Source organism: Tachypleus tridentatus, chromosome 3 (assembly GCF_004210375.1).
Source record: "Tachypleus tridentatus isolate NWPU-2018 chromosome 3, ASM421037v1, whole genome shotgun sequence".
Classification (NCBI taxonomy): domain Eukaryota; kingdom Metazoa; phylum Arthropoda; class Merostomata; order Xiphosura; family Limulidae; genus Tachypleus; species Tachypleus tridentatus.
This window is the reverse complement of record NC_134827.1, coordinates 100,828,036-100,856,024: the sequence shown is the minus strand read 5'-3', so window position 1 is coordinate 100,856,024 and position 27,989 is coordinate 100,828,036. Positions and strand designations below refer to the sequence as shown.

The 27,989-nt window shown below is 35.3% G+C and overlaps 1 protein-coding gene across 8 annotated transcripts; it reads right to left on the bottom strand.

Moving 5' to 3' along the window:
• Positions 1-27,946, bottom strand: LOC143247611 (cubilin homolog). 8 transcript variants are annotated; one of them, XM_076495940.1, is made up of 12 exons: positions 27,789-27,946; positions 24,294-24,436; positions 22,914-23,028; positions 21,510-21,644; positions 14,471-14,614; positions 12,272-12,385; positions 10,884-11,018; positions 7,516-7,695; positions 5,584-5,829; positions 2,994-3,419; positions 2,091-2,282; positions 1-570 (listed from the first exon to the last, which is right to left on the bottom strand). In XM_076495940.1, the coding sequence occupies exons 1-12, from the start codon at positions 27,895-27,897 to the stop codon at positions 239-241; spliced, it is 2,271 nt and encodes a 756-aa protein (XP_076352055.1). In that variant the 5' UTR covers positions 27,898-27,946; the 3' UTR covers positions 1-238. The 8 variants fall into 8 exon arrangements, with proteins under 8 accessions (XP_076352055.1, XP_076352056.1, XP_076352057.1 ...); XM_076495941.1 differs by having other exon boundaries at positions 5,584-5,799; XM_076495942.1 differs by lacking the exon at positions 21,510-21,644.
• Positions 27,947-27,989: the final 43 nt, after the last annotated feature.

Genomic DNA, 27,989 nt, shown 5'->3' with positions numbered 1-27,989 from the left:
TTTTCAACCTTCTGACCTTATTTTTTAGGTTTTGGATTTTATTTTTAGAGAAAAACTTCAAAAAACGTCTTTACTGAAAATCCACGTGTCTAGTACACGTGTTTCTATCTGTAGATATAACAGTTTAATCTGCGACGCAGAAAAGACCACATTTTAACACTCACACACAGGTTGCTTAAGTACGACGTGGATCTTTGTAGATAACAATAACAGGTGCATCAAAATGACAACATTTTTTTTAAAATAATGAAATGGACAAAAGATACACTTTTATTTGTTGTGAAGTCAAAAACCCCATCACGAAAATAACGAATTTCAATCGAAAATCAGGAAACTGGTGAGAAGCGTGTGACGTATACAAAAACAAATGATTCAATGCCTGAGCTCGGCATTCTTCATAACCCAATAAAGAACAGTCTGTTCGGAAAATTGGGTGCCCTCTGTCGTGAGAAATTATAACACTGCAGTTTCTCTCAGCTTCTGGATCGAAGATACACGAAATTCCAGAGTCCACCTGAAGACGTGAATAGCTTCTTTTTGAATATTTACTGCCAGCGGGCCTCTTCCTATCTGCAATTCAAATAAAATTCATTTTTAATTATAATAGTTTTGTTTGTGTAGTAGAAACTGCAGATAATTATAAAAGTTTATTCCTATGTCACTAATCTATAATATTCACGAAGACGTTTCTGTTCCTTGACGGGCCCGACATGGCCAAGCGTGTTAAGGCGTTCGACTCGTGATCCGAGGGTCGTGGGTTCGAATCCCGGTCGTACCAAACATGCTCGCCCTTTCAGCCGTGGGGGCGTTATAATGTGACGGTCAATCCCACTATTCGTTGGTAAAAGAGTAGCCCGAGAGTTGGCGGTGGGTGGCGATGACTAGCTGCCTTCCCATAGTCTTACACTGCTAAATTAGGGACGGCTAGCGCAGATAGCCCTCGAGTAGCTTTGGGCGAAATTAAAAAAAACAAAACAAACAAACTATACCTCAGCTGCACTACTTAATATAATATCGAAACAACTTGTAGCAATCTTTCTGCACAATGGCTGTTGAATATTCTTGACTCATTATTGGTTACTTTCTAATAGGCCTAGCTAAAAGTAGCACACGCGTTGGAGACTGCTTTCGATTCTCTCAGTTCTTTTCCTTCAAAAATAAAGTCTATAATTTCACAGCCATGAACCAGAAGGTTAAGCAAACTGTTTCAAGTTATTCCTCTTTGTTTTAATAAAGTGAATAATTTATTTTTCGTTTATACAAATACAAAAAAAAAACTCATTCCTCCCTCAATCCCTAGGAACGGTTTAAACGTTTATATAAAGACATGTTGTTTTATATAAAAATATAATCAATTGAATAACCTGAGAAGCTGATAGTTTAGAAAAGTTATATAGCACATGTAAACCTTCTTAAGCAATATCGTAAAACCAATAGCTTCTGATCCGTCGCTTAGGTGATTAGCATTCGGGGAGTGCGAATCGGAAGCTATAAGGTTCGAGCCCATTACATGTTGCAAGATACGCATTATACTCTTCAGCTATGGGCTTACTTTTCCACAAAGTGGACCGATTGTTGCCGAAAATATCATGGTCTTGCGGAAAGGGACACAAAGGGTCACCATTCGCCTCTCACCTCCCTATGTCATCTCTCCGAGGGTTCGTGTCCTCCCCTTGCGTTCAACGAGTGCGTTGTCCATTATCTTTTTAAAACAAAAGAGGAGAGCTCTGTATCAGGTTTTTAAGGCGCTGGCGGCTACTCGTCCTCAGGATGTTTATGCAAATCTGGACAAATAGCTCTGCATACAGACATTCTTAGCTTTGATCTGACAGACCAACAGCACCCATAGTCAATTTTTAAGCTGTTCTGATCTGACTGAAAGGTGAGATTTGGCCGGCATTCTTTTAACGCACTGACGTGCGAAGGGAGTTTTGGGGCAACATAGGAGGTGAACCATGACCTCCCAGATTTACAGGTCAGGCTGCTATTCGTTAAGCCACGCTTGGTCCACCAGCAGTTTCATTAACATCTTCAAACTTTGATGGAAGTAGAAAAATAGAAAGAGATTCGTTAAAACAGTTACCACCTACCCACACAGTCAACTTCTGTTTCATCTGTACAAAAAATATTCCAAAATTCTGCATTTTCAATAATAACCAGTTCTCCTGGGGGACACTGGTGTAGAATAGATTCAAGATTTTCGTTACAGTAGTAATACTTGTCGCAGTCCTCGTGCAAATAGGTCACGTTCGCTACGATACACGCTAACAAATTATTTGATCCTGTGGAGACAAAAAATACAGTGTAAGCCAAATTCTACATTATTAATACATGCGAAAAAATCAATAGGTCTTTGATAAACATCGTAAAGAATCAACAAATATCTGGCAATAATTAATATAAACACATATTCCTTTTCTCGTGATGTTTGTTTGTTTTTTTTTAATTTCGCACCAAGCTACTCGAGGGCTATCTGCGCTAGCCGTCCCTAATTTAGCAGTGTAAGACTAGAGGGAAGGCAGCTAGTCATCATCACCCACCGCCAACTCTTTTTAATGATATATGTTTATGTATTCGTGACTATACTTCTTAAACAAGGCCTAGCACGGTCAGGTGGTTAAGGCACTCCACTGAGGGTCGCGGGTTCGAATCCCCGTCGCACCAAACATGCTCGCCCTTTCAGCCATGGGGGTGTTATTATGTGAGAGTCAATCCCACTATTCGTTGGTAAAAGAGTAGCCCAAGAGTTGGCGGTGGTTGGTGATGACTAGCTGCCTTCCTTCTAGTCTTACACTGCTAAATTAGGGACGAATAGCGCAGATAGCCTTCGTGTAGCTTTGTGCGAAATTCAAAAATAAACAAAATAATATAATTCTTCAAAAACGTACTAACCTTGCTATTTACTATAAAATAAATTATATCTCTAAACCAACCTAACTAGAATGAAGCTTCCAATAAATAAAGTAAAACATCTTCCCTTAAATATTACACACCTACAGCTGTCGTCGTAATTAGTTCTGTTGTCGTTGTCAACCCCTTGGATGTCGTAATTATTTCACTTGTCGTTGTTAACCCTCCAGGAGTTGTAGATATTTCTCTTGTCGTTGTTAACCCTCCAGGAGTTGTAGATATTTCTCTTGTCGTTGTTATCTCTCCAGGGGTTGTAGATATTTCTCTTGTCGTTGTTATCTCTCCAGGGGTTGTAGATATTTCTCTTGTCGTTGTAAACCTTTCAGATGTTGTCGTAGGTTCTACAGTCGTCGTGTTACGATATGCAGTTGGCTTTTGTTCTGTAACCACAGATGTTGAAGTAAGACAAGGACCCATCATATACTGGATTTGAAAACCTCGTCTCCTCTCACACGAATCTGTAACAAATCTCGCGGAAATCCAAATACTGCTAGAAGTGAAAGGGGCATCTACGAAGAAAGAAATACAAATATGACATTCCAGTTAATACCAAATTTATTCAAAAACCAGGCACAAAACTGTGGTCTATACTATGTAAAAACTACACTGACAAACATTATTTATAAAATACAATGTGATAACTGCCACGACTTCTATATTGGAGAAACAAGTAGAAAAATGGAAACCAAATTAAAAAAACATAAAAAGTCACCTTCACACGTTTTCAAACACTACAAATCAAATAAACAGAACATAACCATAGAAAACACCCAAATACTAAATAAAGAAACAGACATAAACAAACGCAAAATTAATGTGTTCAGTGCCGAAGACGAGATAATTCGTTCAAGCCGATTGGTAACATAGTGCCACGAACGAGTTAATTCGTTCTAAATAATACGTAACTTCAACGCTAGATGTCAGCACCATACATGCATTTGACCTACTTACAAATTGTTTCACTGTCGATTCAAAATGGCGTCACGAAAAAAGTTGCAAAATGAAGAAGTATTAGAGTTGTATTGTAGCAGCTGAAATACCTGGCAGTCAACAGAATAAAGAAGCCTTACTTATACAACAACTCAAACCCAAAACAAACCAATACAAAGGAACACCTTTGTAAATATATTAATAAATATAATCCAACATCTAAGCAAGCCCTCTACATTCCTACACTCAATTACACACCCGCTTCAAACATGTGGTCAGTTATCGGTCTTTTACCTCTTTTTTGCTTGTGAATCGAATACATTGCTGAAAACATTGGAAAACGAAACGATTTAGAACGTTGTAACTTTCAACTCGAACAGTATCTTACAGCTAAAGAGCTAGCTTCGAAAATGAAGGCAAAGCTTTTACTAATTTTGAACTGCTGACCAAATGATAATCGATACAACCGACACATGTATGGCTGCTTTATGAATAGACAAATTTACCAACACGGTTATAACTCCCCGAAAACTGAAAATGAGAAGCGTGTTCAGTGGCAAATCGCAACTTGAACCTTGGACCTTCAAAGATCATGTCCCGACATGCTACTTACTAGACTACGCAATTCTGCACGTTTCGCAGTTTCAGCTGTGGAAGCGTTTTAACTGAGGATCACTCCTTTTCAGTCAAAAACAGTCGTACAAGTGACGAAAGCTACTGAATAGTTATGTCCAGCTGGTCAGTGATGCAATATTACGGATGGCTATATCTCATCCTTGGATTTTTAACATGACCGTTTATCCCATTATTTTTATTAGGTACCGTGCAGGTTTCAAATACCAAACCAGCATCGATACATATGCATATTATTGCGACAGATAAGCTACAAGTGTTCACGCCGTGAATTTCTTAGTTGGTTACTATGGATACGCGGGAAAAATTGTTTTGTTATCACGTTGTCAAATTCTCCAACGAAGGTGAAACTCAAGATAAATTGTAACAGTTCGCTCTACCACGTGTTTTATGACAGAATTATTGAAGTTCCTGATACTGTTATAGAAAGCATATTCATATATAATCTACAGGGTGGCCCGTAAGTCCCTACCCATCCATATATCTCATGTATCCAGTGTATCTGTGTGCTGTGCCTCATTCTCGCTGCATAATATTATGCACAATACGCTCTTCAAGTGTAAATGGGCTTACATCGACCATATTTCTCTGAAAAAAAAGAAACAAATTTATAATACATGCGTAATTGAATATAACATAATAACATATGGATGGGTAGGGACTTACGGGCCACCCTGTATTTTCGTTGTATGTTTTTCTTCATTAAATGATAATATAATTTAGTTATGCTTAAAGTTCCCAACGCTTTTATTAAAATCACGCTCAGATAAATAACAGTTAAGCTTCACTTAACATTCTATTATTATTAACGCTTTTGTTTAAAATGCACGTGTGAAAGCAATCACCACACAAACACAGCAAATACACCAGTTTTACGGAACTTGTCTAGCACACGATATTTAAAGTTGTTTGTTTCACAGAAGAGTTACATTGTCCTGCTTGCTGCATACACCACTGATAATCGAACCCCGTATATATATAACCTTACTGCTGTCCCACCAGAGGACATTAGATTCTACTGGAAATGAAATGGATGTGAAGAAAACAGTAGAAATACTAATAGTTTACCACCAAGCAACGAGTTACTGAAATATGTAATGTTTAATCTACCTATTATCTTATGAGAATATCTGCCACAATAGCGTTTTCCGCCGACTTCAAAATAATCTCGAAAACATCCGACTGAGTCCTCGAGGTCAAAGTCCAATAATGTCAATTTCAGCCGGCAGATGTCTCTGTCGTTGTTCCGTGTAAAGAGATAGGTACAATCTAAATTATTTGGGTAGTTCCTTGGGTACTGTGGGCTGTTGATGTTGCCCGCTCGATCTTGTAAATAATAGTAACAGATGGGGTGATCTGTAGTTCAAACGTTTAAAAAAACAATTATTATAGTACACAAACTGATTAAAATCTAAGCAATTTTGTATAAATACAAATAAAAAAATATATATATTTTTTTTCAAATACACGCATCTTATCCAGCTGATAAATCAATAAACATTTTTTTTATTTCTATAACTTTTTTTTCATCATACAGTTACGTGAAATTATTTTTAATAATTTATTTTAATCGTATTTTGGTTCCGAGAAAATAATTCTTGTTTACCGTTTATTATCTTGCATTTATGTAAAATATTTTAGTAAGTAGGTCAACAACGTAAATTTAAACCCAATAATACACTGTGTATTATTCAGTAACGTGTTTTTGAGTGATGTCTGTTACATCTATTTAAAAATGCTTTGTTGTAGATACAGTTAGTCCTAATTATCAACGTTAGCTGTTCTACTGATTTAACGTTGAATAACATATATAAAGACTGATAATTAAGCGTATTAATGGTTGCAGTTACAAAGTAAATTTAAAAATAAGCAAAATAATATGTTGTTGGTTTTCGGAAACACATGTTGGATGAGCACGACATTAAAATAATGGGGACGATTCTAGTTCTTTGAATAGCCGCTAGATGGCATATAGCTTTATTTACTCATAATTGTGTGTCTATAAAATTTTATTAAAATTGATTGCTTATTATCTTATTATAACAGTTTGTTCGTTTAAAAATTAACTATACAATGAACTATCTGTACTCTGCCTGTCACGGGTATCGAAACTCAGTTTTTAGCGTTGCAAGTATTCGGATCTCGGAAATTACCGCATCGATCATTACCATTCATAACTAGGTAACATTTTTATAACTAGGCACTATTTTTATAGCTGAGCAATAAATAAAACCAATAAAAATTGCAAAAAAGGAACAATTTTCAAGTATAAAACAATCAACAAACTTTAAAAACATATCATTTATTTTTATTTTGTGAAGATCACACGAGTGTTGCAACATAAAAGCAAAGCACATTCATTGATAACTGTGTCTACAAGGAAATACTTCAATAAATATCTACTCTCTGATGATGGCTCATTTTTAGTCTAACATTTCAATTGAATACTTTTTCTCATAGATCATAAACATTATTGAATGTCAAGCATGAATACATTGTTGCAGAACTCTGAGACAATTCCATAAAAGGCCGCAGGCCTGTCTTTGGGCCACACCTCCAATAGCCTCTTTTAAAGCTAACAGTTTATATCTGCCCGGAGAGCGGGTATTTCTGCCCCTAAAAATAATGGTTTAAATTTCGCGCTAAGCTACACGAGGGCTATCTGTGCTAGCCGTTCTTAATTTTGCAGTGTAAAACTAGAGGAAAAGCAGCTAGTCATCACCACCCACCACCAACTCTTGGGCTACTCTTTTACCAACGAATACTGGAATTGACCGTCACATTATAACGCCCCCACGGCTGAAAGGGCGAGAATGTTTGGTGAGACGGGGATTCAAACCCGCAACCCTCGGATTACGAGTCGAGTGCCTTAACTACCTGGCCATGCGAGGCCTAGTAAAAATAAAGTTTGATAGTTACTGAGTATCGCAACATATATTATATCGTTAAAGAATGATAGAATTATAACACACACTTACCGTTTAATGGATTTACATTTTTTAAAGAACACCGCGCCATCTTTATTCGTTTGGTCAAACATACCTGTAGGGGTTGTTGTGTACATTGTAGGTGTCGTTGTCAGTCCCTCAGATGTCGTACTTATTTTATCTGTTATTTTCATCTGTTCAGACGTCGACTTAGTAATATCGGTTGTAATTGTTAGTTCCTTATATGGTGTCGTAGGCTTCATGGTTGTTGTAGTTGTAACCATAGATGTCGAACCTGTGGAAAATTTGGGATTGGAATATTCCAACAAATCAGCGCAAGGTCCATCTGCACCAGTAGTCAATAATTATAAACTAACATAATAGAAGGAAGACAACTGGTCAAAACCACCCATCGTTAACTGTTGGGTTATTTTAAACGTAGCGTGAGATTTGACCGTAACCCTGACCACAAATTTCAAAACACCATTTTTTTAATGACAAAGGGCACGAACAAGGAATTGAAAGATTCATCATCTAGCATGATGTGTGATAGAAGGCTTCCAATCACTGTTGTTATGGTACTACAAAGGTTTGTTGTCAAAATTCGTAAGGTTTTTAGGGGTCTGTTTCTGTTGTTGTTTTTCGGGAGTGAAATAGGTTAGTTTACACACAAAGTTACACAAGAACACCACACTTCTATTTGCATATAACCTCTTCTAGTTCCAAACTGATAAAATAGCGAGAAGGAAGCTTCTGAACAACACTTGCCGCCAACTCTTGGGCTGCTCGTATAATGGGTCTTAAATCAAGACTCCTCGGTTTTCTATTTCGAGCACGCCAAATACTAAGGCACTTTTACCCAAAGAAAATGACTCATCTCATATTGATTCGTAAATTTGCATTCAAGTTTGTAAAATAATTCACTATTTCGTCTTTTAAATTAATAACTAAATAACTCTTTATTTCTAAGAACATAATAAAATCGGTTAACATTATGCTGCATATTGAGTTAAGTAAACTTATATTTTATTGAATCTATAGAATTGTGTTTCTCAAACTTTAGTAACCTAAGGAACCTCATTTTTTTTCTCGGATCCCCAAATTTGTAGTTATGTCGCCAAAATACCATAAATGCTGGCAACTTAACCAGTGTATCTTCGTAAGGAATAGCACTAATACCTCTTTAATTCGCCAGCTACTTGGGGTATGCGAGGGTTGAATGAATATTTCGTGGAAGCAACTTGTGTGTTTTTTCCAGAAGGAGATTCTTCTTGATTGTGTTGTGTAATGTTGCCTGGGAAACATGGACAACTTTTGTGTTACAAAACGACACGCTTTGTTTATTATAACTGGGATCAGACTTGTTGCAGATCTCTTTCTCGATGGTCTTGAGGCCCCAAGTTGATCTACATTCCTTTGTTTTCAAACGTCATTAAGTACGAGTAATATTTCCATCTTACAAATTTTAAATCCCTAATCTGAATATAAATTTATGCTTGTTTGTTTTTTAATTTCATGCAAAACTACATGAGGGCTATTTGCACTGGCCGGCTCTAATCAAACAGCTCTTGGGTTTACTCTTTTACCAAAGAATAGTGGGATTGACTATAACATTATAACGCCCCTACGGCTAAAAAGGCTGACATGTTTGGTGCGACGGGGATGTTTACAGCTGTTGTCCTGGTTCTAACCGTCCATTAAAAGTGTTTACAGACGTTGCCCTGATTCCAAACGTCCAGTAAATATGTTTACAGTTGTGATCTTGGCTCAAAACGTAAGTTAAAGATGTTTACAAATGTTGAACTGGTTCTAAACGTCTCTTAAAGACGTTTACAGATGTTGTCCTGGTTCCAAACGTCCATTAAATATGTTTACAGATGTTGCTTTGGACCTACTCTTCATTATGAAATTTCGTTTTCCACCAAATGGATCAATTGCTAAAGATTCTATTTATGTCTGTTACCTGCATGTTTCTATATACAGGATATAAGTGTGAGCTAACATATTAGGAAGATCATTGACATTAACCACCGCCAACTCTTTGACACAAAAATAAAATTCTGATGAAGAGAAACCCACTTGAAGTAAAAATATATTCTAAAGAGAGTTCTGCACTTTATTTTAATTAAAGTTTTAATATCCATACAAGCCGTCTTTAGAATACAAAAATAAAATCAGTATATCAAACACGAGCTAAAGGACAGAGGAACAAATATTTAGAAAATTGTTATTTGTACCAAACACCAAGATTAAATAACAATTTTCTAAATGAAGTAACATTGTCGTTTAGTAAAAATATATATAAATATTAATTCGGTTTTAAAGAAATGGATAACTCATATAGAGGAGCCAGAAAATCTATTTATAGTTTACACACACACATATATATATACAATAAAAATAAAAAAGTTTTTTTTTAATTTCATACAAAGCTACACAAGGGCTATCTGTGCTAGCCGTCCCCAATTTAACAGTGTAAGTCTAGAGAGAAGGCAGCTAGTCATCACCACCCACCGCCACCTGTTGGGCTACTCTTTTACCAACGAATAGTGGGATTTACCGTCACATTATATAACGCCCCCACGGCTGAAAGGGCTAGCATGTTTTGTGTGAGGGAGATTCGAACCCGCTACCCTTGGATTACGAGTCGAGTGCCTTAACCACCTGGCCAATAAAAAAAAAAGATACGAGTTGTAGAATATATATTAAAATAACATAACACGTTAAAACCGATTTAAGTTAATTCTATTAATGTTTAATAACTTATTTATTTACGATCCAGACTCGAATCATGTAGTAGGTCTTTTTTTCTCCATGAGATTGAATAATATAAACTTGTACTATTGTTGTTGTTTTTTATTTTACAATACACGTAATAACTTCGGACTTAAATGCAATTTTTCGACTAAATGGTGAGATCTGATAGTCACTCTTATAACATACGAACCCAAAGTGCAAAGAGCATTTTTCATCGTTTTGTTTCGGCAAGGAATGCGAACTTAGAATCCTTTGATTCATCGACCGAGCTAGTTGTCTACTCAACCAGTAGGGTTTCCTACACACAGCCATTTCTAACTCTGAACGAACAGAACAGCAAAAATGCGGTTGATCAACAGCACCCACTCCTGATCTATTTGAAGTTGTTGAATTTAACTGTCACCCTTACAATGTGCGCATACATGACCGTAAAGTGTGAAGCGTGGTTTTTGTCAGAGGTGGGGAAACGGAACGTAAACTTGAATTCTTGGATCTCTCATCCAAGCACGATCCGCCTACAATAAAAAATATTCAGCTATATATAATAAACATTTGTTTAGCCGTAAAAAAATAATACGTAAACATTTATTCTATAATGGTAAAAATTAATATTTATACACGTATTTTAAAATATTTATTTTAGTTTCTAAAATCTTGCTTTCAAATTATTAGTGTTACATTTTACACCCGAACCGTGAGTTCGTATTAATATTTATTCATGCCTACCTGAAGTGCGTGGAGTTCTCGGGTAACAGTCCGTGATTTGGCGAATAAAAAGTTCAAACCCCTTGTCGGTCCCGAATTCACTCGTCTGAAAGTACATGCAGAAATTCTTCTCCATAGAAGGAACGTTGTAGACATCTAGTGACAAAATAGAGATCTCAGACTGATGTTGTAACTCCTTAGTAATCTTTTTTTCCAATAATTGAATGATTGGACGACCTGTTTAATGTTTACTGTAACAGTTTTATTACCTCATTCTCTAAACCTTCTTACAAATATGTATATTTGTATGTATAACACAGTTCTTTTTTTAAAACAACTTTCCTTGCGTCAAAATTCTGAGATGGTATTAGTGATTCGTAATCACTCACTCTCATTATTCTATGGTAAACGACAATGTCAGTGGTGAGTGGCGATAAGTTTATTTTAATCATAGTGTGTAATATGAAACGACACTTTCTCCGTTAACTGCGAAAATTTACATCTAAAATTTCGAATTACGGTTAACACCACACAGTCCTCAAAGTTAGGGCTAGGTTGTAAAGTGCATGTTTATCAGTTGGATACGAAAACTAACATATCAAATCTCGATTTATGGTTAACACCATACAGTTCTCAAAATTAGGGCTAGGTTGTAAAGTGCATGTTTATCGGTTTGATACGAAAACTGACATATCAAATTTCGATTTATGGTTAACACCACACAGTTCTCAAAGTTAGGGCTAGGTTGTAAAGTGCATGTTTGTCAGTTGGATACGAAAACTGACATATCAAATCTCGATTTATGGTTAACACCACACAGTCCTCAAAGTTAGGGCTAGGTTGTAAAGTGAATGTTTATCAGTTGGATACGAAAACTAACATATCAAATCTCGATTTATGGTTAACACCATACAGTTCTCAAAATTAGGGCTAGGTTGTAAAGTGCATGTTTATCGGTTTGATACGAAAACTGACATATCAAATTTCGATTTATGGTTAACACCATACAGTTCTCAAAATTAGGGCTAGGTTGTAAATTGCATGTTTATCGGTTTGATACGAAAACTGACATATCAAGTTTCGATCTATGGTTAACACCATACAGTTCTCAAAATTAGGGCTAGGTTGAAAAGTGAATGTTTGTCAGTTTGATACGAAAAGAGACATATCAAGTTTCGATTTATGGTTAATGCCATACAGTTCTCAAAAGTTAAGGCTAGGCTGGAATTCTACAAAACCAGAGTTTCTCGGTTAACAATGAAAACTTACATATACCATTTCGACTTACGGATTAACACACCAGAGAGCAGTCAAAGCTAGAGACAGGTTACGATTCAAGACACAAAGAGCAAACAAAATAGGACTCCCCACTTTTAAATCACATTATCTAAGTATAAATGAAAAATCACATGTTGTGTTGGAAGGTAACTTTCCACATAAGCGAATTCCATCTTTGCAAGTACACAAGTAATCACTGGTGCAGTTCCTACTATATCGAAGATGGAAGTCCAAAACTGTCACCTCTACCTAGAAAATAAGGCATAATTACGTGTTAATCTCCTCCGTTTATTCACGTAAATAACGTTCTTCTACCACTAAAAATCTACAACAACATTTAATAATAAATATTCAGTAACTTATCAACTTAACAATTTTATAACACATTAGGGATCACCCAAATATTTCGCTTGCTTAGCTCTAGGTGAGATGGAGTGTGGTAATGAAATGTGTAGCTCCTAATTCGACCAAGTTGTTAACATATGACCTTCCCTTAAGTATGATACTTACTGAAAGAGACTTCATATAAAGGTTAATACACTTAACATTACTTATTCTTTTCCTCGAAAGGAGTAGGTGGGTTAGTGGGTGGATGGGTGGATGGATGGACAAACAACATGAAGGAAGTCAATTCATTTTAAAGTAATCAAATATAAATTTCCACGACGAAAGTCAAACATGAACCTCCTAGGTGACATCCAATCGTAACTACTAGACCACATATTTTGTAATAAATTAAGAATATCCATTGTTGAAAAAAATTGTTTTTAACCAAGTTTCACTTTCACTTCAAAGAAGTCAGTTAAAGAATTGTTATTAAAACTCAGAATTTCTCATTCGTCATTTACGTGAAATATGTTACTAGTTATTTTTTATTTAATCTCTACTTCTTTCTGTTTTCACATTCTCTTACGTAAAGCAGTGAAGTTCAAAAATCTGAGTGGTTCTAGTTGAATACTAATTCAAACCAAGTTCAGAACAAACTACCTATTATATGCTCACAAACATATAAGTTAAATTTATTAACTAAACGGTTTGTTTGTGTCGAATTCAGCGCAAAGCTACTTTAGAGCTATCTGCACTGGCCACCCCTAACTTAGCTGTATAAGAGTAGAGGGAAGGAAACCAGTCACTAGAGGGAAGGAAACCAGTCATCATCATCTACTGCCAACTCTAAGGTTATTCTTTTACAAATGAATAGAGAAATTGGCCGTCACATCGTAACACCCCATGGATGATAGAGCGAGCACTTTCGAGGATGGGATTAAACAGTACCACCTTCAGACTGTATGTCGAATGCCCAAATTGACAAGCCCATAACCAGACGCTAGGGATTTTTTTTTTTTACATACATGTAATGAAACTGTTTGTCGTGTTTGAAACTCATATTTTCTATTTCGAGCTTCAACATTTTTTTCACATATTTCACTCTACATGTTAAGTAACAATTAAATACAAAAATACTTCATATGTTTGAGATGTGCTCTCATTCCTGGCCCGGCATGGTTAGAGCACTCTACACGTAATCTGAGGATCAGGGGTTTTAATCTCTGTCCTAACAAACATCCTTGCTTTTGTAATTGTGGAGGTGTTGTAATGAGATAGTTAATCTCACTATTCGTTGGTAAAGTAGTATCCCAAGAGTTGACGGTGGGTGGTGATGACTAGCTGCCTTCCATCTACTCTTACATTGCTAAATTATGGATGGATAGGACACATAACACTCGTGACTAGAAATGACTGTTTAAAAATACATATACATTCTTGATCCATTTGAAATATTTCGAACGTGGTTAGTAAACTGTAAGCTCTACATGATTTACTATAACTTTAGTTAAATTATTCATTGTATCAGAGTTTCTCAACCAGTGGTGCAGTACAGATGACCCAATGTGTAACTTTGTGCTGAATAACAAACAGACAACGTTTTTGAGACCAAAGTCTTACCTACACAATCTACAGTGGTAAAATAAAAACCTATAGCAGTTTACATCTCAACATTCCATCAGTTTTGTTTTCTTATTGGGTTTTTTTCCAAAATCCCACAAATCAGTACAGTTATTATGAAAGACCAATGGTTGAGAAACACTAGATAACCACAAACACTTAATACAAATTGTGACTCTATCTACACACGAAACTATCCACTCACCTTTTGTCTGTTCACCGACCTTTTACACTCTCAATTACTACGTATAGTTAACGTCATTAGTACAGAAGTTCTAAGCATCTATTAAATATATGTGTTTATTTGTCTATATTTCCATTTGTCCATCTATACCCCACAACGCTAGTCGACCTTGAATGACTACAAATAATTAATCACCTACTTGCCTGACAAACATCGGGTCTAAACTTTTCGATAGTGTAACGACATTGCAAATTCGGAGGATAGGCCCATGGATACCCGGGGCTTCTCAGGTGTGATCTAGGACTAAGTATTCGTATATCACACGATTCCGATTGTTGGTCAGCTACAGATGCAATTAGCAATAATGATGAATAATGTCAGTAAATTATTCCATGCTTAAAAAAGTGCAATATTTTTCACAATATTTCCATGGAACATAAAACATCAGGTTATTACCCTTGTTCAATTATATTGGGGCCCGGCATGGCCAAGTGTGTTAAGGCGTTCGAAACTCGTAATCCGAGGGTCGCAGGTTCGAATCCCGGTCGCACCAAACATGCTAGCCCTTTCAGCCGTGGGGCATTATAATGTGACGATCAATCCCACTATTCGTTGGTCAAAGAGTAACCCAAGATTTGGCGGTGGGTGGTGATGACTAGCTGCCTTCCCTCTAGTGTTACACTGCTAAATTAGGGACGGCTAACACAGAGAGCCCTCGAGTAGCTTTGTGCGAAATTCAAAAACAAACAAACAAACAATTATATTGAAAATACAACTTTTTTACTTTAACACGAAATGTCTTCGGACATTTTTTAAGATGGTAGCTTCAGGTACCTCTATAGTATCAGAAAAAGCTTATATACCAGACCATCTAAAAGGCAATGTCTGTATTACATAGAACCACATAATCCCTGCCTCAAAATGTGGACAGAAACTCTGGCTCCTTAGGTTAATGAGATAAACAACAGTTACGAAAATCCACGCCACAATAAAATCTATTTATTTTTACAAAAATACTTTGATTTAGCAGTTTATTTGTTTGTCAATAAGCACAAAGCTAAACAGGTGTTATTCACATAAATAAAAAAAATAAATACGTTACTGTTTTTAATGTGTTTATTTTTCTAGGAGAAGGAAGTTCCATAAAGAAACTCAACAATTAGTTATTCAGGTGAAGATTAATTCTATTTCATATATAAAGGTCAAGTATGCATGGCTATCTACAGGATGTATTACAGAGAGCAAGATGACCAGAGGATATTAAAAGTTATAGCTATAGAAGCGCAAAATTAATAATCCAGAGGGGTTCAAGTGCCCCTTGTCGACACCCATTTAGCTGTGATTATTTGTATATTACATATTCCCTTTATTTAACACTGTTTTTATAAATAAATACCATTTTAAAAATTAATAAGCCTTTCATTTCTTCCTCCAACATACTATCACAAACTAATTGACTGTATGACAAACACTTGATATTATTAAAACAGTCATTGTTTTTTATTCTGTCATTTAAAGAGTTGTGTGAATTCAAAGTATATCACCTCGTGGCACATCATTCTAAACCTATCACCATGTTGTTCAGTCATTGTGGAATTCAAAGTATATCAACTCGTGGCACATCATTCTAAACCTATCACCATGTTGTTCAGTCATTGTGGAATTCAAAGTATATCAACTCGTGGCACATCATTCTAAACCTATCACCATGTTGCTCAGTCATTGTGGAATTCAAAGTATATCAACTCGTGGCACATCATTCTAAACCTATCACCATGTTGCTCAGTCATTGTGGAATTCAAAGTATATCAACTCGTGGCACATCATTCTAAACCTATCACCATGTTGTTCAGTCATTGAGGAATTCAAAGTATATCAACTCGTGGCACATCATTCTAAACCTATCACCATGTTGCTCAGTCATTGTGGAATTCAAAGTATATCAACTCGTGGCACATCATTCTAAACCTATCACCATGTTGTTCAGTCATTGAGGAATTCAAAGTATATCAACTCGTGGCACATCATTCTAAACCTATCACCATGTTGCTCAGTCATTGTGGAATTCAAAGTATATCAACTCGTGGCACATCATTCTAAACCTATCACCATGTTGCTCAGTCATTATGGAATTCAAAGTATATCAACTCGTGGCATATCATTCTAAACCTATCACCATGTTGTTCAGTCATTGAGGAATTCAAAGTATATCAACTCGTGGCACATCATTCTAAACCTATCACCATGTTGTTCAGTCATTGAGGAATTCAAAGTATATCAACTCGTGGCACATCATTCTAAACCTATCACCATGTTGCTCAGTCATTGTGGAATTCAAAGTATATCAACTCGTGGCACATCATTCTAAACCTATCACCATGTTGTTCAGTCATTGAGGAATTCAAAGTATATCAACTCGTGGCACATCATTCTAAACCTATCACCATGTTGTTCAGTCATTGTGGAATTCAAAGTATATCAACTCGTGGCACATCATTCTAAACCTATCACCATGTTGCTCAGTCATTGTGGAATTCAAAGTATATCAACTCGTGGCACATCATTCTAAACCTATCACCATGTTGCTCAGTCATTGTGGAATTCAAAGTATATCAACTCGTGGCACATCATTCTAAACCTATCACCATGTTGTTCAGTCATTGAGGAATTCAAAGTATATCAACTCGTGGCACATCATTCTAAACCTATCACCATGTTGCTCAGTCATTGTGGAATTCAAAGTATATCAACTCGTGGCACATCATTCTAAACCTATCACCATGTTGTTCAGTCATTGAGGAATTCAAAGTATATCAACTCGTGGCACATCATTCTAAACCTATCACCATGTTGCTCAGTCATTGTGGAATTCAAAGTATATCAACTCGTGGCACATCATTCTAAACCTATCACCATGTTGTTCAGTCATTGAGGAATTCAAAGTATATCAACTCGTGGCACATCATTCTAAACCTATCACCATGTTGCTCAGTTATTGTGGAATTCAAAGTATATCAACTCGTGGCACATCATTCTAAACCTATCACCATATTGCTCAGTCATTGTGGAATTCAAAGTATATCAACTCGTGGCACATCATTCTAAACCTATCACCATGTTGTTCAGTCATTGAGGAATTCAAAGTATATCAACTCGTGGCACATCATTCTAAACCTATCACCATGTTGCTCAGTCATTGTGGAATTCAAAGTATATCAACTCGTGGCACATCATTCTAAACCTATCACCATGTTGTTCAGTCATTGAGGAATTCAAAGTATATCAACTCGTGGCACATCATTCTAAACCTATCACCATGTTGTTCAGTCATTGTGGAATTCAAAGTATATCAACTCGTGGCACATCATTCTAAACCTATCACCATGTTGTTCAGTCATTGAGGAATTCAAAGTATATCAACTCGTGGCACATCATTCTAAACCTATCACCATGTTGTTCAGTCATTGAGGAATTCAAAGTATATCAACTCGTGGCACATCATTCTAAACCTATCACCATGTTGTTCAGTCATTGTGGAATTCAAAGTATATCAACTCGTGGCACATCATTCTAAACCTATCACCATGTTGCTCAGTCATTGTGGAATTCAAAGTATATCAACTCGTGGCACATCATTCTAAACCTATCACCATGTTGCTCAGTCATTATGGAATTCAAAGTATATCAACTCGTGGCACAACATTCTAAACCTATCACCGTGTTGTTCAGTCATTGAGGAATTCAAAGTATATCAACTCGTGGCACATCATTCTAAACCTATCACCATGTTGCTCAGTCATTGTGGAATTCAAAGTATATCAACTCGTGGCACATCATTCTAAACCTATCACCATGTTGTTCAGTCATTGAGGAATTCAAAGTATATCAACTCGTGGCACATCATTCTAAACCTATCACCATGTTGCTCAGTCATTGTGGAATTCAAAGTATATCAACTCGTGGCACATCATTCTAAACCTATCACCATGTTGCTCAGTCATTGTGGAATTCAAAGTATATCAACTCGTGGCACATCATTCTAAACCTATCACCATGTTGCTCAGTCATTGAGGAATTCAAAGTATATCAACTCGTGGCACATCATTCTAAACCTATCACCATGTTGTTCAGTCATTGAGGAATTCAAAGTATATCAACTCGTGGCACATCATTCTAAACCTATCACCATGTTGTTCAGTCATTGTGGAATTCAAAGTATATCAACTCGTGGCACATCATTCTAAACCTATCACCATGTTGCTCAGTCATTGTGGAATTCAAAGTATATCAACTCGTGGCACATCATTCTAAACCTATCACCATGTTGTTCAGTCATTGAGGAATTCAAAGTATATCAACTCGTGGCACATCATTCTAAACCTATCACCATGTTGCTCAGTCATTGTGGAATTCAAAGTATATCAACTCGTGGCACATCATTCTAAACCTATCACCATGTTGTTCAGTCATTGACGAATTCAAAGTATATCAACTCGTGGCACATCATTCTAAACCTATCACCATGTTGTTCAGTCATTGAGGAATTCAAAGTATATCAACTCGTGGCACATCATTCTAAACCTATCACCATGTTGTTCAGCCATTGTGGAATTCAAAGTATATCAACTCGTGGCACATCATTCTAAACCTATCACCATGTTGCTCAGTCATTGTGGAATTCAAAGTATATCAACCCGTGGCACATCATTCTAAACCTATCACCATGTTGTTCAGTCATTGAGGAATTCAAAGTATATCAACTCGTGGCACATCATTCTAAACCTATCACCATGTTGCTCAGTCATTGTGGAATTCAAAGTATATCAACTCGTGGCACATCATTCTAAACCTATCACCATGTTGTTCAGTCATTGAGGAATTCAAAGTATATCAACTCGTGGCACATCATTCTAAACCTATCACCATGTTGTTCAGTCATTGTGGAATTCAAAGTATATCAACTCGTGGCACATCATTCTAAACCTATCACCATGTTGTTCAGTCATTGTGGAATTCAAAGTATATCAACTCGTGGCACATCATTCTAAACCTATCACCATGTTGCTCAGTCATTGTGGAATTCAAAGTATATCAACTCGTGGCACATCATTCTAAACCTATCACCATGTTGCTCAGTCATTGAGGAATTCAAAGTATATCAACTCGTGGCACATCATTCTAAACCTATCACCATGTTGCTCAGTCATTGAGGAATTCAAAGTATATCAACTCGTGGCACATCATTCTAAACCTATCACCATGTTGTTCAGTCATTGAGGAATTCAAAGTATATCAACTCGTGGCACATCATTCTAAACCTATCACCATGTTGCTCAGTCATTGTGGAATTCAAAGTATATCAACTCGTGGCACATCATTCTAAACCTATCACCATGTTGCTCAGTCATTGTGGAATTCAAAGTATATCAACTCGTGGCACATCATTCTAAACCTATCACCATGTTGTTCAGTCATTGTGGAATTCAAAGTATATCAACTCGTGGCACATCATTCTAAACCTATCACCATGTTGCTCAGTCATTGTGGAAATACTTTACTAAAAACTTTGTATTTTTATATTTCATACGTTTCAAAATGTTTATTTGTTGTTTGAATTTTGTACCAACTATACGATGGTTATTTGTGCTACTCGTCCCTAATTTAGCAACGTAAGACTAGAGAGAAGGCAGCTGGTCATCATCACCCGCCGCCAACTCTTGGCCTACTCTTTTACCAATGAATAGCGGGATTGACCATTACAACATTACACTCCCACAGCTACTACTGTGAACATATTTATTGTCACGGGATTCAAACCCGCGACCCTCAGATTACGAGTCGAGTACCCTAACCACCTGGCCATGCTGGGCCTATTTCAAAATGTAAGTTCCTCATGGAATAAAAAAATAAGTCAGAAAATTATGGAGCAAAATTATGGATAAGTGTACTCAGTGTTCTTTATATCAATAACTCATAAGTGTAGTCAACGTTCTTTATATCAATAACTCATAAGTGTAGTCAACGTTCTTTATATCAATAACTCATAAGTGTAGTCAACGTTCTTTATATTAATAACTCATAAGTGTAGTCAGCGTTCTTTATATCAATAACTCATAAGTGTAGTCAGCGTTCTTTATATCAATAACTCATAAGTGTAGTCAGTGTTCTTTATATCAATAACTCATAAGTGTAGTCAGCGTTCTTTATATCAATAACTCATAAGTGTAGTCAGCGTTCTTTATATCAATAACTCATAAGTGTAGTCAGTGTTCTTTATATCAATAACTCATAAGTGTAGTCAGCGTTCTTTATATCAATAACTCATAAGTGTAGTCAGTGTTCTTTATATCAATAACTCATAAGTGTAGTCCGCGTTCTTTATATCAATAACTCATAAGTGTAGTCAGCGTTCTTTATATCAATAACTCATAAGTGTAGTCAGTGTTCTTTATATCAATAACTCATAAGTGTAGTCAGAGTTCTTTATATCAATAACTCATAAGTGTAGTCAGCGTTCTTTATATCAATAACTCATAAGTGTAGTCAGTGTTCTTTATATCAATAACTCATAAGTGTAGTCAGTGTTCTTTATATCAATAACTCATAAGTGTAGTCAGCGTTCTTTATACCAATAACTCATAAGTGTAGTCAGCGTTCTTTATATCAATAACTCATAATTGTAGTCAGTGTTCTTTATATCAATAACTCATAAGTGTAGTCAGCGTTCTTTATATCAATAACTCATAAGTGTAGTCAGTGTTCTTTCGGTCAGTAAATCATAAGTGTAGTCAGTGTTCTTTCGGTCAGTAAATCATAAGTGTAGTCAGTGTTCTTTCTACTAATAAATAATAAATATAGACATCATTTCTACCAATAAATTATAAATTTATCCACAGTTCATTGTGTAAATAAATAATAAACACATGTATAACAAGTATTCTAGCGATTCATATTTCATTGAAACGTTATGTTTAATTTAAAGGATTTTAGAGTTGAGCTTAAGAACTACTAATAATTAAAAACTCAAAGAGGGCTTGAAAACTAAAAAACATCAAGTTGTGGTCAACAAAAGTGTTTTTTATTATAGATATTAAAATTTAAACCACAAATCATGACGTCAACCTAATTATTTTATTGACAAAGATTAATGAAGTTCTGATTCCATATGTTCAAGTATCTGGAAATATAAGTTAACTTAATTAAATATTTGTTATATAAGTCTAGTTAAGTGTTCTTACCTTGTAGTCGGTCACTAAAACTGCCACAGTATGTCTGCTGTCGTACACGTATCCGGAAACCTATGTTGTTCACTTTGTTATTGGTCCGAAAATACATTTTAAATTCTTTCTTCCATCCAGGAAAGTCAAATGTGACTGCATTCGCAAAACGTACATTCTTGTTAAAACTGTACACGTACAGGGATTTTTTTCTCAAAAGGTACAAGGAGAAAAATAAATTTAAAAGGCAAAATTTACTTTTAACACAAAAACGTCATTGAAAAGATCTGTCAGTTTGGACAAAAGGAATGGATGAGTTTGACCTATTTTGAACTCTTATCAATGTTGCCACATTTATGTTACTATTAATACAAACATGTAACATATAAAAGTTCTCTTCGTGCATGGAAAGCTTTATCTGAAAACACTAAGTAAATAATTTAATTCACAACAAAGCAAGTTCCACCCATTAGGCTTATATTAACTCTGCAAAACTGGATTCTACTGATTGAGTTGAGAAATCGAGGAAAATAGAAGCGATTAATAGAATCAACTAATAGGTTTGCTTTTATAAACCATTAAAAGATCCCTCATTACATTAGAAAGTGGTAAAGACTGTTTCAAGTTTCTCAAGACATTCTGCTAACAAAGAAACCTTGGCCACTTAGTTCGATGAGCTTCTTTGTTCTTCATCTAAGCAGCTTACTTTAAGATCATTCAACACATTTTACCTTGAAGTATATTTTAACTGTATACTAAGAGTATGTAGTTTCGAATTCAACCCTCAATTTATCATACAGATCTCATGGATAGTATTATCTTAATGACGTTTTCAGTCACTTTAAATCGATATTTATCAGAAAAACAAAATGTCAGTTTCTTGAGAAAATATTTCCTTCTTTCAATATATAAACTATTAGTACGTCATTTAGAATATTTGATTTTAACTGTGAGGTGTAAGCTTCATTAAAAATTTTAATATAAAAAAATCAGTATAAACAAAACTTAGTGTGCAATGCCCCTGTATATAAACTATTCGTTTTTCTTAGTTATAGTAAAAATCTTGTCACTTTAAAATTAAAATCAGGTATTACCGTGTTGGATCGATTATAAGGCGATGCTTTTTTTATTAATAATTCGGCCCTGAAATTAATATTCGCCTTATAATCGCGGCACACCACAGGTCCTTTCCCATTCGCATTCCTAAATGTCCAGATAGCATCTGTCTACGCATGCACACCAGATGTCTGCTCAAGATCATCGCTAATTATTGCAACTAATATACCTGCAAGCTGTTCAGTTGCAGTATTGATTTTGTGGACCTAAAAAATGACTTTACGAGACTCAATTTTTCTCTCCTATTTTTGAAAACAAGGTCACCTTATACTCAAAATCGCCCTATAATCGGGCCAATACGGTACTTACTAACTTGATTTGAACGTAGCATCCCTCCACAGTAAAATTTGTCTTCTAGAAACAGATGGTCATTGAAACAGTTGAAGCTATTCTCTAGTCGAAAGTACAGTATATGAATTGCTAGCTAGAACAGATAAATAAAGTATATTTGATGAATAATTGATTTTATTTTCGCATAGATAAATAGGTAAATGTATTTAAAAAACGCTACCTTTCGCAGGCCCAATGGTTTGAATAAAGACAAAAATTACTTAGTTTGACAAGTTCTTTGTATAAGATATATATGATTAAGAAGTAACAAAAACCCTGCAACGGTAGATAGAAATACAGATCTCAATTCTTTCATTCACGGTTCAAACTAATATGGCGTATAAAATGTAATCGTGCTTTAATGTCACTTCAAAATAATATTTCATAAATACAGGAACTGTTCCTCATATATTCAGTATTAACAAAATAAAGCATTAAAATCATGTTGAAAATGGAGTATTCAGTGAAACTCGTATCTAGTTTTTAAAAACTTACAGTTTAATAATAATAATTCTTACTGCTTCTACGTCAGAATTTTTTAACAGATGAAAAACTTTTTATATGAAATAGCACACCCATACAGATCAATTTCTAAACTTATTATTATTATTTTGTTATCTTTGTTCGTTTGTATAACCGAAGAGTTTTTAATTTTTTGTACTCCAAAAATGCCCAATAGGGAAAAAAAATGATCCTATTATTGTATTTCTGAATACATTACAATTTGGATGTAACATTAATATGCTATTGTTATAATAATAAACATTACAACAGTAACTGGATGTAACCTTAATATATTGTTGTTATAATAATAAACCTTATAACAGTTGTTGAATGTAACATTAATATACTGTTGTTAAAATAATAAACCTTATAACAGTTGTTGAATGTAACCTTAATATATTGTTGTTATAATAATAAACCTTATAACAGTTGTTGAATGTAACACTAATATGCTATTGTTATAATAATAAACATTACAACAGTAACTGGATGTAACCTAAATATGTTGTTATAATAATAAACCTTATAACAGTTGTTGAATGTAACACTAATATGCTATTGTTATAATAATAAACATTACAACAGTAACTGGATGTAACCTAAATATGTTGTTATAATAATAAACCTTATAACAGTTGTTGAATGTAACACTAATATGCTATTGTTATAATAATAAACATTACAACAGTTGTTGAATGTAACCTTAATTTTCTGTTGTTATAATAATAAACATTACAACAGTAACTGACTGTAACCTTAATATGTTGTTATTATAATAATAATAAACCTTAAAACAGTCATTGAATGAAACATTAATTGTTGTTGTTATAATAATCAATTTTATAACATTCAGACCTTGCAAACTTCCGGACTCGCTCTATAAACAGAGTATTGACATTGTAGGTTAGGTGGATAACTCCACGGAAAGTTAGGGCTTTGTAATTCTGCATCATGGCTACGAATCTCCTCGTCACAGTAATAAATCTCAGCGTTCACCTCTGTAAATAAGTAATAAGTACGTGACGTGATATCTGTCAGATAACTGGCCCTCGAAACATGTATATTGTGTTTTGTCAATGTACTTTACATCTGTGTGGGCAACGCAAGAAATCACAATGAAGATACTGGTTCTTGGTTTGATCGTGTAAAGAAACCAGCGTTTTGATCTAAATGTTATCGTTTCATTGGTTTTGTTTATTAAAGCGTGTTTGTTGTTTGTTTTTTACGTAATTAATGACTGGTGGAGCATGGATACTTCGTGGAAGTTGATTGTTTGTTTGTTTCTGAATTTCGCCCAAAGCTACACGAGAGCTATCGGCGCTGGCCTTCATTAATTTAGCAGTGTAAGATTAGAGGGAAGGTAGTTAGTCATCACTACCCACCGCCAACTCTTGACATACTCTTTTACCAACGAATAGTGGGACTGACAGTAACATTATAACGCCCCTACTGCTGAAAGGGCGAGCATGTTTGGTGTGACGGAGATTCGATCTCGTGACCCTCGGATTACGAGTCGAGTACCTTAACCTCCTGGCCATGCCAGACCCTTTGGATTACGCACGGTGCAAGAGCTCAAGATATCAAGTGTAATCTGTGTTGAATATACCCACTCTCTAAACGACGGTTATAAAACAAAGTGTACCTCGTACTATGTTATGTTATCGATGCTTGTGAGTTATAATCCGAGGAATAAAAACGTATGGCCAGGTGGATAAGGCATTCGACTCGTAATCCGAGGATCGCGGGTTCGAATTCCTTTCACACCAAACATGCTCGTCCTTTCAGCCGTGGGGGCGTTATAATGTGACGGTTAATCCCACAATTCATTGGTAAAAGAGTAGCCCAAGAGTTGGCGGTGGATGTATGATGACTAGCTACCTTCCCTCTAGTCTTACACTGCTAAATTAGGGACGGCTAGCGCAGATAGCCATCGTGTAGCCTTGCGCGAAATTAAAAAAAACAAAACCAAACAAAGCCTATTTTGTTTTAAATTATAACATAGATCAAGGATAAGGAATGGTGAACAAAGGCATTTTCTCGGCTCGCCATCCTCACTCTTAAACAAAGTTAGACAGCCAAGGGTGATGGAATACTATACATATTAGTATACCAAACTCAAAAATAAAGTGAAGTCTTATGGATTAAAAGTGGCATAAAAGTGTTTTGTTTTCTGTATGTTTTTACCGTAGGTAAAAATCCAATAAAAGCTTCTAACGAAACAGGAAATTAATAAACACATACACACGTGTTTTTCTAGATCGATCATATAATATTTTCAACCTGAACGACACGTATACGTGAGCTTATCTGACTAGATTGCAGAATTTATCCGTTCGTTATAATAACGCAGTCGCGGCCCCAAAGTAAGAAGCACGTTTTTGTGGCAACGAGTTTCGAACCATGAATCCTCGGATTCACCTTGCGGGATCTCTAATATTAGGCCTTTTCCAACTTTCTAGCATTTTGGTGATTCTATTCTGTCGGTCCATTTAGGCCGTGCTATCCGTTAAAGAAACTCTAAAGATAAAAGACTCATAACAACCCTTTATTACTCAAACATTTATCAAGCCCTGACCTTAAACTCCATTAAAGTAACCGCATCCAACACATCTGAAGACAACCCACTTCAAATTCAACCACCCTTTCTTTGGAAAATAAAACTGCCTTAGCTGGGAACGACTCCAATCATTTATATAATGTGTCCCCCAGTTCTACCATTCTCATCATTAAGTAAGAAAAACGTCATACATCAACACAATCAATTCCATTAACAATCTTAAACTCCTCAATTAGATCCTCTCTAGCTTATCTTTTATCCAGAGAAAACACTTTTAGAGGTAATAACCTACCTTTGTATGACACTTGTTATTCAAGATATCTTCCCTGTAGCCCTCCTCCGAACCCTTTTGAGCAATTCAATAGCCTTCCTAAACTAAGGAACCCAAGATTAAACATAACACTCCAAATATGGCCTAACCAATGCTATATAGAACGAATCTGTCGTTTTTTTAGACTTGTATTCAGTATTTCTGTAGTTACAACCTAAAACCTTATTTGCCTTGCTATTACCAATAGCACACCACTTGGATGGCTTAAGAAACTGATCAACTAGAATATAAGACCATTTCGTAACGCTCTTACGATTATTCTCAACACAATTAAACTCATAATTCAAATTATAACATGCCACATCCATTACCTTGCATTTATTGTAATTAAAAGTCATCTGATATTTACTTCTATAAATCACCAACTCCTTTTGTAAGACAGTAGTGTCCTCTATACAGCCAGCAACTCCCGAAACCTTAATATCAACAGCATGTTAAATACTTTATTGGCCATTATTTCATCTACGTCACTGGCATAAACCAAAAGGAGCAAAAAGGTTGCTAGCACTGAGCCCTGAAGTACCTCACTTGTGATATTAATCGAGTTTGATTAAACTGCCATTATAACAACCCTCTGCTTTCTTCCACCCAGCTAGTTTTCCATTCAATGAGCCAATTCAACCCATACAGAGATAACAAACCTATTATGTGGAACCTTGTCAAATACTTTTTGATAACCTAAACACACCATATCTACATCTCTACCTTCATCTAAGTAAGCAGTAACCTCTTTGAAGAATGGTAACAGATTTGTAAGGTAGGACGTTTCTTCGAGTAAGACCATGCTGACTTTGTAATGAACCTCAAATGAACTCGCAAAGCATCTTTTCTCAGGCTTTCAAAAGCACATTTCCCACCAATAATTTAACACTACTAAACCTATATCACAAATACAATGTTTATCACCTCCTTTCGACAAACATCAGAGTTCATAAAACCAACTAGGATATAATGTTAACAAATATAATAATTGTCGAGACGCCATTTTTATCAATAGACTTCCAAAACGTTTTCCAACAATTTTTATCACCTTGCTTAAGTGGAATAATGTTACACAGCTTCCAATCATGTGGTACCTATCTACTGTTTATTATGGAAAGCAATTTAAAAAGAAAACAATGAAAGTAATAATATTATTTTTTGAGATAACTAGACAGAGCACTTACAGCTTGTTAGAAGCTAATATGAAAGATATTTTTGAAAATATCATTCTATGCATAACTAAATGATGATAAAATGAAGAACAGGGCCTTAAAAGTTAAAATGTTTGTACATATCTTCAGTTTTATGGCACATATTTCTAATTAACTTCACTTTACCGTGTAGTGATAACTTGTTTTGTTTTTAAAATACGCCCTTCGGCCTCACTAGACTTTATTTTCTCAAAAGTTCGTGTAATTAATAAACTAACAATAATTTTATTCTATAAAGTAAATAATAGTAATGTTATTGAGACACTTACCTTTTACTAAAAGAAGATAATAAAATATAATTAACAAGTAACCAAGACTTTTCTTGCTAAGCCTAATCTTAACGTCTAAGTACATAAATGCAAGTTCTATTTCTTCCATCACTTTCGAAATAAAGCTTCAACCCAAAAGAACTACAGAATAGTTTAAACATAACATAGGCCTAATGAAAAGAGTAACAAAGTCCACAGATA

What these genes read in the sequence shown, in the direction of transcription:
- LOC143247611 (XM_076495940.1), bottom strand. Translation starts at nt 27,897, where the DNA reads ATGGAAGAAATAGAACTTGCATTTATGTACTTAGACGTTAAGATTAGG. An exon ending in CGAGTCCGGAAGTTTGCAAG is followed by an intron (nt 23,029 to 24,293) that starts GTCTGAATGTTA and finishes TATCTGTTCTAG; the next exon opens with CTAGCAATTCATATACTGTA. An exon ending in GTTACCTTCCAACACAACAT is followed by an intron (nt 11,019 to 12,271) that starts GTGATTTTTCAT and finishes TTTTGTCACTAG; the next exon opens with ATGTCTACAACGTTCCTTCT.